Source organism: Alligator sinensis, unplaced genomic scaffold, assembly GCF_000455745.1.
Source record: "Alligator sinensis unplaced genomic scaffold, ASM45574v1 scaffold643_1, whole genome shotgun sequence".
NCBI lineage: Eukaryota > Metazoa > Chordata > Crocodylia > Alligatoridae > Alligator > Alligator sinensis.
Window position 1 is genome coordinate 488,785 of NW_005842783.1, and position 12,985 is coordinate 501,769.

Sequence of the window (12,985 nt, forward strand, 5' to 3'; positions counted from 1 at the left end):
CTAGCCTGACAGCTCTGTCCTGCTTGGCCCATGGCTGTACAACCCTGAATACCTTTGAGGTGAGCACTGAGCAGCCATTACAGGCAGGTGGCAGCTGAGACATGCAGCAGCAGCATATGGCTGGGGTAGGAGCGGGGAAGGGGCTGACAGACAGTTCCCTACAAAGGGCCAAGCTGCATTCCCACTTAGATACCAGGTGGTGCTGCTCTGATCAATCTGTCTGCTGATATTTAAATCTAGCCTTATTCTGATGGTAATGACAGATCTTCACACAAGCTCACTGTTTCCCAGGTTTTTATGGACAGCTCCATTTTTTTATGGACAGACAGATGTTTTTACTCTGTTTTTTTATGGATTGTCTGGAAATTTACATACAGTCATCAACCATATGTGAGGTGTACGTCCTGCTCCATTCCACAGACTTCCTGACTGAGTCATTTAAGCAGCTATCCACTCATCTTGTTGGCTAAAGCAAAGGCCACTCAGGGATATGAATCTCATTCGGTGGAAATGAAGATAGGTATCGCTGCACAGAAGTCTCTCTTGTGACTATAACCAGGGGGGTGCTGGTTCTGCCACTTGTACTATTGAGTGTGCGCAAAATCCCATTTAGCGTCAGCACACATAACAAGGCATCCATGTGAGTAAGGGAGGTGGAAGCAGGCCCTCAGTACATCCACTGCTTCAGATCTTCCACAAGCTACTGTACAAAAGAGACCATGAGATATTTTATTGCTCATTCAGCTGCAGAAGCAGTACAAGCTGCAGAAAGCACTTAGAAATAACGGTGGCCTAATGAGCTATTTCCAGCAGAACAATATGCTTGCAGCCTTTCTGATGTGGTCTTCTCTGTGAAGTCCAAGGAAATGCTGCTTGTACAACTCTCTTCCTATTACCACCCAGAGCTCTGGTTTCCTACAGGCACAGACAATGCAAAATAATATAGACATTCAGCAAATGGCATGTGGTATTCACTTTGAATCAAATAGCAAATGTAGCAATCCTGCCCATTTTTAGAGCACACGCTCAATAATATAATACCCATTCCCCCCAGCACTTCAGATTTCCTTAAATACAGAATTATTTCTAGGGAGGAGGTGGCATTTAGGACACTCAGCACCAGCAGCAGGCATGCTCTGTGTTTTCTATGTGGATCTATATTTTATTATGGCAGCTTCTTGTCCCCTTTCTCTTGCTTTCTATACAGTGATAACAGGAGGGTTATGTCAATGAAACTGCCTAAATTTTGAGGGAGGTAGACTCAACTCAGGCTACAATGTGTTTCTAGGAAGATTGTTTCAGCAGCCAGTGCAGCTGTGAGCCTGTCTCACTACTTAAAATCATGCAGAAAGATTACCAAAAAGCTAGGTTTCAATTGATGGTCCTGCCCCCATTTCAGCAAAAGAAAAAAAAAGAAAAAAAAAAAAAAGGAGTGACATTGACTGCGATCTAATAGAGAGGATTTTCCCAGTGATATGTGGTGCTTTGTCTTTTGTGCAGAAAGCAGCTAATCAACCCCACTCAACAGAGCAGTTACAGATTGATTGTCCAAAGCCTTCCAGCTCTGAAGCCAGAAGGAGGTTGCTATGGGAATCATGAGGGCACTTGGAGATAGGACCTGGAGTCTTTCCCTTGTCCAAGGCAGTGGAGCCAGAGGAAAGAAAAATTACCAGGAGGTGGTACAGAGACACAGACACAGCAAAATGCATGCATGTTAGAGGAGGGACCTTCATAGCATGAGGATGTGGTACATAGAAGAGCAAAGACACTTAAGTATCAGGAACTGGTAGCTCATCTTTGGTTGGCTGGCCCTTTTTCCTGCTATATTTGACATTCAGAAAGTCCAGTAAAAGTCCAACTCTAGCAAGATGGGATCTGGCTCCTCAACTTGTCGGCCCAAGTGTATTTATTTGGATATTGATGGAAGAATTCAAAAGGTACTTGTATCGTTTTTCACAAACTCATGTCTCTGTCAGATTGCAGCAGCAGCAGCATTGACAGGCTGCATTTACCATTAACATTGTTATAGAATTTTTGAGCTCTAATTGGGCGTATATTCAGCCCCGGCATGGGTTTGGACTCTCTTTGCCAACGGGTCTTTTGTTACTTCTGTTTTGCAAAATTAATATGTTTAGAAAAAGAGAGACAGAAGTCTCTGAGAAGGTTAGGGTTCTGGCTACAAGGATTCAGGGGACATCTGTGAATTCCCATTTGAATAACCTTCCAGGATGCCCCAACAAGGGCAACATTTTGTGTTTGTGCAAAGTTTTGCATGTGGGGAAATACTTCCGTGCTCTTCTTGTGAGGGAGTCAGTGGAAAGCCAGAGGTGTTGCATTATTTTGCTATTAACCATCACAAGAATTTAAATGGTAGGGCATGTTAATATATATTTTAAATGGTTAGGAACAGATTTCATTATTACTCTATATTATGCGTTTGTATCGCAGCAGTGCTTTGGGGGTCTCAGTAATATTTGTTAGGTTCTTTATATCATTAAACTTTTCATAAAACTTTAGGTATTATTCTTTATTATGTATTCACTGCAGTACAAGACATAGAGAAAGAGGCAGTCCCTGCCCTGAAGGATAGGTCCACTGACTGTGAAAAATATACAGCTCATAATATGTGGAGCATATTAGACATCTGTTGTGCACATAAATACTAATCCCACTTTGAGCATCTTTCAGCTCCAAATCAAACACTGTATCTCATTTAATATAGTAAAAGGCAGTGAGATAGTGAAGAGTACTCCGGCACTGGCTTACAAACTCCATAGTATCCATCTCCTAAAAAAATATTTTACATTATTATTTCACCCAGATTCAACTTCCTATTTGGCAAGAAATAGCAAGTCATCCACTCCCCTCCTCCTCTGCAATACATTTCACATCCATAAGAAAAAGGATAATTGAGTAAGTACTCACTGTCTTATCCACAGTGTTTCCTCTGCTTGTGATGCTCCTCCTAAGACTGCTGGTCAACTATGAGACTTAAGTTGTTTTACAGTGTGAGGCAGGATTATGGAGCATACAAGTAAAAGAAGAATGTAGTCAGAATAAAACCTTGGATAATCAAAATCTCCCCAGAGCTCAACACCTCTTTGTCAGTTCTGGGCTTTGAACTGAAAGCTGCTCTGAACATTTCATAGCTAACAAAAAGGAGCAGCTAAGCTCTATTAAACAAGAGGGATTGCTTATGTTTTGTCATGATTTACCAGAGTTAGTTAACTAATAATCCAAGAAAATGACACTTGCTTGTGCAATGTTCCATAGCACTCTTAAAAATTAAAATTTAAATGTTTGCTTATTTAAAAAATAATCCTGAGTATTTACATGATATTACTAAATCATGTTTTCTGTCACCTACTCCACCTAAAAAATGAGCTTTCCCCAGAGTTGGTCTCTGGAGAGTATTCATATTGCTAAATACAGGAGAGGCATTGACTGCATGAAATAGCGAATGTACACCCGGGCTAATCTAAGTTTTGCTCAATAAATGTTATCTGTTTCATTTGTCAGATGAGAAATTCCGTCTGTGCAACGTTTGGGAAAACTGCAGCAATAAAAATACAGAGTAAATGGGGTTCTTCCAGGGGCAAGCAGGGCATATCACAGATTTTCATGCCTCCTCAGTTCAGACATAATTAAAAGAAAGCAATCCTTAATTTTCCAAGGAATGTGGGATTTGTGATTTCTAGAGGAAATTCACTAAACTAATGCTGAGCCACTTATTTAACTCACTACTGTAATATGTTCTTCATTATAAAATAACTGAAACCTGGAAGGATTTAACTACGTGTTAAGACTAGATATTTCAAATAGGTGTGGTGGTAATAATAATAATAATGATAATAGTATTATATATAATTTGTGGTGCACTGCTGTCTTATGATGGAAGTACTGCAATAGCACCACATAAGTTGGATGTACTGTAAAAACACAAATCCTTCAAAAAGCAATGCTGGTGGGTACCTAGAGCACTGGGGGAGGAGATAATATCCTCAACTCTGATGCTTTGGTCTAAATTAGACTTGCATTAGTAATTGTGTTTTCTCCCAGATCCATTGGCACTGACTCTATGGGTGCTCTAGGGCTCAAGCACCCACCAAAAAAAATAGCGGGTGCTCAACACCCACAAGTCACATCAGGTGAGCCAGGTTGACTTACCACACTGCCTCTTCTGGGCATGTGTGGGGCTCACATGGGAATTAAAACAACAACAACAGAAAGCGCCCACTGGCAAAAACCAGTCGGTGCCTATGCCAGGTTTCCTGATAGTGGAGGGAAATTTAAAATGATTACTTTTGCATTGGCTTGTCCTGATTCTCAACTCAGATTAGTTTTACACTGAAAGACCCTGTTGGCTTCAGTGGAATTACTCCTCATTTACGCTGGTCCAAGGGAGAGCAATCCAGAACCAGACAGCGGTGTACATCTATGAATCAAAGTTCCTCTGAGCAGGCAGAACTGCGGGCACAGTTAAATTACCACTGCTAAGCAGAGTTGGGCTTCTGCTGCCATCCAACAGCAGGCAGAAGGTACATGTAGATTTTTTGGTGTACCTTTCTGTGAAGTGGCACAGTCCCTTCAGCAGCGGGTGCCTTCGCAAGGTCCACAGTTGCTGAGGGAGCTGAACAGAGCTGCTATAGGAGCCCATGGATATGCACATGCTCATATGGGTTGGTGGAGGTAGCTGCTGCCTGCCCCCAGAAGTTCTGGTAGCAGAGGAAGTAGGTGTGGACAAAGTTTAAGCAGCTAGGATTGCAGCTGCAACAAAATAAATCCCATGCTGCTCTCAGATGAAGGGAACAAGAACTGTGGCCAGAGCCTTTCTTCCCTACGCAGATTACTACATAGTAGAACGATCCCTTGGAAGCCATTCCTAGACAGCCTAAGTCAGAGTCAAGCTCCTAGCAGCCTTGAGAATCCAGGCAGTGCAAAGCTACAATCGCCTTTGCCCTCTCAAGCCCTGGACAGAAGACAACACGGAAAGGTATCTCTGTATGCGCACTCTTCTCAGATGTAATAGGTTTGCTATGCTGATTTTATCAAAAATACCTGTTCCTTTTAAAGAGAGCCCTTTGACTCAGATCAGAAGATGAATATGAATTTCATCACCAGTCAGGGATGTTCTTCACCCTGGCAGGAGGATGGACTTAATGATCTAACAAGTCTCTTCCACTTCTAACCTCTGCTATTACTGCTGTGATATCTCCGAGCAAGTGATTATTCTCCTGGGTACCATCTGGTGAGAACAGACAACACAATAAAGTTCCAAGCCAGAGTTTCTTACAGGACTGGTAAAGAATGGAAGGAGGGAAAATGTGTTTTTACCCCTGGATTAAATGAGTGAGACAGACTTCATTCCTGTGAGTACCAAGCAGGGGAACAATGCTCACAGCCAATCGGAAGAAAACTTCAAACAAGCAATGTCAGTGAACTGGCAATTGAAAGAAAGATGAGGCCTGATGGGAGAAGGCAAGAGGGAGACCTACTTGACTGGCTACCTTCCTCAATAGGAGTAGAACAAGATGTGAACTGAGAGGACAAGCAGATACATTCATACCTAGTTTGCTCAAGGGATGAGACCAAACCTCTATTATTTACAGATGGGACTTGAGTCACAACTCTAAAAAAATCTACTTTGAGGAGCTAATTTACTCTTAGCACTGGTATTCAAAATGGAATTGCAATGCGATGCCTTTCTTATCAGTCCCCAAGTAAAGTGGGTGCGTATCTGTAGAAACAAGTGCTCTGTGATTTTTGAAGGCACTTCTCTACCACGGAGATGCAGTAAATTAAAAGATGAAGTTACAAAGGCTCCCTCTATGCTACAAACGTGCCCATAGGAAAAACAATTGGGAAATGTGTTTGTGCCCTCCCCTTCCACCCCCATGCTGTTTTTCATGGGAAAGATAGAAAACAGCCAGTGTAAAAACTGGCTCTGTTTCATGTGTGCAGTTGACTCCACACAGATTCTGTTCTCTTTTGCTCTGTTCTCAATTACCCTTAGAAACAGGCAAAAAACACAGCCCACATGCAGGCGCAGGGTTTGAAGGCTGCTTTCATTTGCCCAGTCAAGTTTTCTGTAAAAGCTGAAGACCCCACAGGGTCTTCCACAATGGTTAAAAACCTGATCCAAATCCAAATCTGGAGACGCAGTCTTCTCTCTTCCTCAAGCTGTTCAGTTTTAAAACAAAATTCCTAATTGTGGTTGCTTCAAAGGTGCTGCTGCTGCTTAGCAAGCTACAAACGGCACAATTCTGCCAGTGATTTCTGCACACAGAAGCTGCAGCACAGTTTGCACATCAGTAGGGGCTAGTCTATCCTTGCAGAGACATTGGCTTCAAAGCATGACTGCCTAATGGCAACATTCCCAGCTGGGTGGCTGCTGTGACTCATTTTTAATGTCTTGGTGGAGTGATTTTACTCCAAGTATAATGAATAGTGGCAGGTAATGGGAAACTCATTTAACTGAAGATTTTTTTAAATGTCCTTAAACAACATCCAGTTGGTAGCTGGAATGGAAAGGTGGGAGGGCACATAGGCTGAATTCACTGGGAAAGCAAAGACCACTGCCTATGTCCAGGTTCCAAAGGAACCACTTAGGCTCATGTTTGTTCCTGTTTTGAAAATAAGTGAAGGATGCCTGAATCCTTCTAGCTATGTACACAAGTGATTCTCAACCAGAGGGTCGCAGCACTCTGGGCTGCACTGAGATCCTTTCAGGCAATATTGGCACTGTTAGGTGTGCAAACGTGGTTCACAAGATAAACCCAGAGGTGCCAAATAGGAATCCATAGTGTTAAAAATATTCTGCCCTGTTGTGGTCTTTCTGAGTCCTTTGCAACTGAAGAACTCATTATTTTTCTGTAGCCAAAAAACAAGTGAAAAGTAAAAGCTGGAGTTTTCCAAGGGGAGCCTTGAGTCTAAAAGTGTTGAGGACCACTGGGTTAGATCAAAGAAAGGGATCAAGAGGGTTGGATACTAAAAAAGAAAAACACATATTTTTTAAACCATACGATTCAGCCTAAACTTAGTCTCAGCTGCACTGATCTAAAGCCTGACCTGCACAGCAGGACACTGAAACATCAAAAGCTATTGTTCCTCTTGGCCAGAAGCTCATGATGAGCACAAAAAAAAAAAAAAGCTTAGATCTTTTTTTTTGCTCTCACACTATCAGTTTAAATATCACAGAGTAAAAAATATTGTGTTACCTTTTTAATAAAATCAGCAGTAACTATATAATAAATACCTAAAATATTGCAAACCTACCTGAGTTCCAAAGTTCACAATTTCATTTAACACTTCAGACTTTATAAAACTGCTAATTAGATTTGAAAAGGGAATAACAGAGAAAAGACAACAGATTGATGGTTGGATCCGTCTGGTAAATTATTTTTCCTGCTAAAAGCTGCCAATAAAGACCCCAATCTGTCCAATACTTGCACATGCTTTATACTCATGCATAGTCCTATACAGCTACACATGCAAGTACAGTTATGCATATGAATAATCATTTGCAGGACCAGGGCAATAATTACTAATGGTAGGCTCCTGATGATGACAACAGACTGAAAAATAGCGGAGACATTGAATCTAGTCAATGATCTAACTCAACTCACAGCTGTCCAATTTCTAAGTGGCTGGGGGTGGTACTGCATGCCCCCTCCCCCTTCCTCTTCCTTCACCAGCCCCCCACCCCCGCCCTGCCTCACCTTAAGCTCCCTGGTAGGTCTGTGTGAAGCAGCTAGCATTCATTTCGGATTCGAATTTGGCCGATTTGGGGGACAACGATTCAATTCGATTCGGTGATTCGAATCACTGTCCCAATTCAATTTGGCTGAATCTGATTCGGAGATTCGGCTGCTGCCAAATCTCTGAATCCCCGAATCAGCCAGGCCTGGCCCGGCCCATCCCCTACCCCTCTTCCAGCCCAACAATGGCTGCCCCACCTGCCCCAGCTCCCAGCAGTTGGGGAAACCCCCCCTGCCCAGCTCAGCAGGTGCTGGCAGGCGGGGGGCGATCCCAGCTGCCCCCACTGCCCCATGCTGCATGGGGGGCTCTGCATAAACTCCTGAAACACCCCCTGCTCCCCCAGCCCCCTCACGGGTGCCCCGCATGAAAAAACCCTGAACACACCGCTTCTGCCGGTGGGGGTGATCCCCGCTGCCCCCACTGCCCTGCACCCCTTGGGGGGCTCTGCATGAGCCCTTGAAGCCCCAAGGCCGCCACAGGAGCAGTGAATCTGAGGCTTTTCTCCTCTTATTTTTTTCTTAAAGACCCAGAGCTGACCTGGGGGGGGCACTAGGGGAACAAGGGGAGGGTTGGGGGGCTCATGAAGAGCCCCCTATGCAGCATGGGGCAGTAGGGGGAAGGAGGGATAGCCCCCTGCCCAGCAGCATCTGGTGAGCTGGGGCTTCTTGTTAACAAGTGCCGGGAGCTGGGGCAGACAGGGGCAGCCGTGGGGGAGTGGGTGGGGGCCAGGGGACTGGGGGAGCAGGGGGAGCTGGCAGGGGTCCCTCCATGGTCCCCTCCCCCAGCCCCCTACTTACCAGCTGGGAGTCAGCCACAGCTCTCTGCTGCAGCAGGCGGGGACTGCCCAAATCTTCAAAGCTCTCCAAATCTTTTCCAAAGATTTGGAGAGTTCCGAATCAATTCAGACCTTTAAATCAGTCCCCTAATTCGATTCAGATTCGGAGATTCAGCCACCAAATCAGGCCAAATCTCTGCCGAATTGAATCACCACCCAAAGCTTCACACAGCCCTCCTCCCTGGCTATGGGCTCTCCACTGCATTACACCTCACAGGTGTCGCAGGCCATGGACTTCCTCAATGCTACAGGCCCTGGGGTGGGGAAGCTAGAGAGAGAGAGAGAGCTTGCAAGCCCCAGCTGCTTCTTCAGCCAGAGCACTGTGGGGAGCAGCAGCCAGGGGCTCTCTCAGGGGCTGCAATTTAACCCTTTGTGGGCAGCATGTGACCTGCGGGCTGCCAGTTGGACAGCCCTGATTTATCTAATCCCATGACTCAGGCTTCATCTAATTCAGCTAATTGATGTTCTTGGTGCCTAGTTGGTAATGGAGGAAATGGACATGCTAAAACTACCCAGTCCTGTTAAAGTGTCTATAGACTAGAGTGAACATCTTGAGTAAGAATGGTTTTAAATAGTCTTTGCAGAGATATGAAAGGAAATGTGTTGTAACACAAGATGATACTTTCTCAACATCCTTGAAATGACAATCATACTCTTTCTTTTTCTCCAGGTGAGCTGTCACCACAGATTTTTCTTAGAGTCTTCCATACACTTTCAAGACATGTTATAGCCACTAGTCTTCTGGCCAAAAGGATTGCATTAGACTCTCATTAATGTTGTTTTGAGTATGTCTACATGTTCATGTCTACAGTAGTATGTCTACAGTAGTTACTGTGCATTTAATTTAGTACTTGCTTAATGAAGTACTAACTAAATGCACAGTAACTAGAATGACTGCGCAGTAGTGCCAGTAGTGACTTTTTAGTGACGCTTGTTCTGCAGCAGCTTAATACTACTGCACAGTAGTATATTAGCATGTTTTTTAGCCCAGCGTGCTACTACACAATGTTATTAGGCTACTGCACATTAAGCATCTTGTGTAGACCTGCCCGTTGTTTCCTAGACCAACCACAAAACTAAGCAAAGAGAGCATTCCCTCTTCCTAGTGACAGAACACCCCACCTCTGTAACACACTTATTTTTTTTCCAAGGAATCCCTCAGCTTAGATCTGGGATGAGGCTTGGAGCTTTCATGTACCAGTGGGCACTGCCATGCAAAATACCCTCTCTTTATCTAATGTTTAATCTGGAGATATTGCTTCCAAACCACTCACTCTGCTTATTAGCAGCAGAGGACTAAAAGCACATTTTATCAAAGAGTTGTGTATTTTGATAGTCTGAGGCTTTTTCTGGCTTCTGGGCTTCACTTCTGAATTGAGTACTATCCTTAGGAAAACAACCATTTGCTCTTCATCTGTGCACCACGTTAAAATGAATGTCCTCAAGCCATGTGAGCTGAGCTTTTGAGTCCATGAAGTTATAGATCTCTGGTCCCCAAGAGAGAAAGAACAAATGCATGCCTCTCTGTCTGAGCTATGTGAAAAGTCTCTTTTGGAATTTAAATTCTTAGATAGATGGTATCTTTCTTTTCCTTACACAAACACACACTTTCTCCCTAACTCTTAATGAATTACACTTGCACGAACCAGGCAGAGAATCACACACAATATTTTTCACATGACACTTAAGGCCCAGAGAAGTGAAGAGACTTGCTCAAATATCTACTATTAATTAGTATAAGAAATGAAAGAGCATTGACTGATATCTTAGATAGAGGTCAGCTCTGCCTACCAGGCTCAGATCTATAAAATTCCATCCACCACCGTGAAACTGAAGATGTTTAGGTCTGGGGTTAGAGATAGGGCTTATCCCTAATGTTGAGAAAAATAATTAATAAGAGTGAATTTTACTGTTACTTTATTAGCTTCTTAAGAAGGCCAATTTGCTCCCAAATTTAAAAAGAAAGCTCCTTCCCAATGCTTTCAGCAAGGCGGTACTGTAGTGCCTTGCATCCTGTTTCACAGTGATACAGCCATTAAAGGGTCACTGGAAAGGAAAAATTGATTACAGCATCATGGGGTGAAGGGACCACAAGGGTCATTTGGTTCAACCCCCTGCATGGATGAGAGAAATGTCACAGCAAATTTCTTATTCAGCAGTTCAAAATTCTTCTGTAAGAGTTGTTAAAGCTGTGCAGGCACATTTTTCACAGGAAGTGTAGCACAAGAACCCATGCATCTTTTATAACAAGACATGCTTCAGTGTCATTCCACAGTCATTAGTATTTTAGATAGTTGTGAAGGGATACAGGCTCCATGCTGTTCAGCAATGGTCTTAAACACTGGCTGAAAAATATATTGTATGTATGCTAGCAGTGTCAGATATGACAGGCTGAGATTAGCAAGGAAAGGACTGGAAGCCAAGCACAGGTTTGCTTTGAAAATATCTTTTGCATGACTCAATTAGGAATTTTACCAGGAAAAAATTTCAAATGCTGGAACCAAACTTGATCCAAATCCAATTAACAAGAAAAATCAACAAAAGATAGAATTCTGGATATGTGCGCACACAACTAAATGAGCTAAGCCAATGAGTAAATATAGAACAGAAATTGGGTTTATATGCGGTGTTTCTTTCTTACAGTATCCTAAAGAGAAATATACAGTACTGGTAATTATAAATCAGTAGAGCAGAGACTGTGTATGTAATCAGAGTAGTTATTGTACCCTTAAGCAATGGCCCCTGCACAATCATGAATACAAAATATGTTTCACTGGGAGAAAATGTTGGCCAAGTCAACAAGGTTATTTACCTCTACTGTTATCAAAAAGTGCTATGAAATCTTTGTCAATTTACCAGAGAGAGAAAGAGAGAGAGAAAGATTAAGGGTAAAAAGGTCCCTTAAATAAAGGATGATAGTGCAGAACTTTCCCCAAAAAAATCATCAACCCTGAGTGTCAGCATTGTGGATATGACCCACAGACCAGTACAGAAACATTTGCACAGAGTCACTGTCCTACTGCACATACATCACACGCTTCATCATGATATTATTTCCACTTTGAAATAATCTCAGTTGTCTTCTTGTTCACTGGGGTTTTTTTCTTTCTTCATGTTATTCTCAGAATCAAACAGAGTACTTTCTGTGCTTAAACCAAATGACTATATCCTGGTTTTCTTGGAGGATTATTAAGATGACTGTGCAAAGACTTAGAGGTCTAGAATGTATGAGGAAAGTTTGAAAGAACTGGGATTATTTAATCTGAAGAAGAAAGGCCTGACAAGGGATTTGACAGCAGTCTTCAAATACAAAAAGAGTTGTTATAAAGAGGATATTGATCAATTGGGTTTTTTGGGTACATCTACATGTGCAATTAACATGTAGCAATAAACTCCAGTGCAGTTTACGCTGGAGGTTATAGCTCCCAGGTGCCATGTTTGCACGTACACCCAGGACCTCAGCACATTGAGCCAGATGGGACAAGCCAGCTCTGACTCAGCTCAACGTGCTGTAGAGGGACTGGCTGGGGCACAAGGGTGCTCCGGTGTTGGGGCTGGCTGGGGTATGAGGGTGCTCCACTGTGTGTAGCCAGCAGGCAGCCCCTTCACTGAAACACCCTCATGCCCGAGCCAACCTCATCAGTATCTACATGTGCATTGCAGCACACTAAATAATGCCACCATACTTGTGTTTACAAGTACTAACCTATGGTGGTGTTTATTAGTTTACTGTGGCCTAATAGGGCTACATGTGTGGACACTGGGAGCACCTATGCATTCATTAATGTGCTGTAACTATGGCACATTAAGTTTAGTACCTGTGATCATGCACCCTAATCAGCACTACTGCATATTAGCACCAACAAATGCTTTTTAAGTGATGCTAATGTGAAGTAGATTAATTCTAATGTCTATATTGAGTCCGTGAGTTTAGAATATAGGATTCCAGAGTCTATATTGAGTCCATGAGTTTCTGTACCTACTGCCTAGGAGGTTGATGAAGTGAAGTTCATAGGCTGTGAAAAGTGATTTATAAATTCCCTTTCAGGATCAGGCCTGAGAGACTGGAGACAGAGTGTTTTTTTGTGAGAAATGTGCCCTCACGGGTAGTTGGGGTTTGTTGTCTTTGATAGATTCTGGTGTGCAGTTTGTGGGAGTACTGGAGATTGTTGGCAGGTTCTGTGTTTTGAGCTGTAGGAATTTGGCTTCTGGTGATGAGGTTAGGTTTGCAAGGTTTGCTGCTTGTTTGAATTTACAAACCACTTTTCAGAGCTGAGCCTATGAACTTCACTTCATCAGCCTCCTAGGCAGTAGGTACAGAAACTCATGGACTCAGTATAAACATTAGATTTATGGCACACTACAACCTGCCAGACATCTGACTTCCCAGGT

At 43.1% G+C, this 12,985-nt stretch overlaps 1 protein-coding gene across 1 annotated transcript in view; it reads left to right on the forward strand.

Moving 5' to 3' along the window:
• The first annotated feature begins 1,868 nt into the window (after positions 1-1,868).
• PDE9A (phosphodiesterase 9A) overlaps positions 1,869-12,985 on the forward strand; it is a 93,003-nt gene continuing 81,886 nt past the window's right edge. The window contains exon 1 of the mRNA XM_025217062.1: positions 1,869-1,937. Coding sequence (XP_025072847.1) covers positions 1,869-1,937 — 69 coding nt within the window. The remainder of the gene's footprint in view (positions 1,938-12,985) is intronic.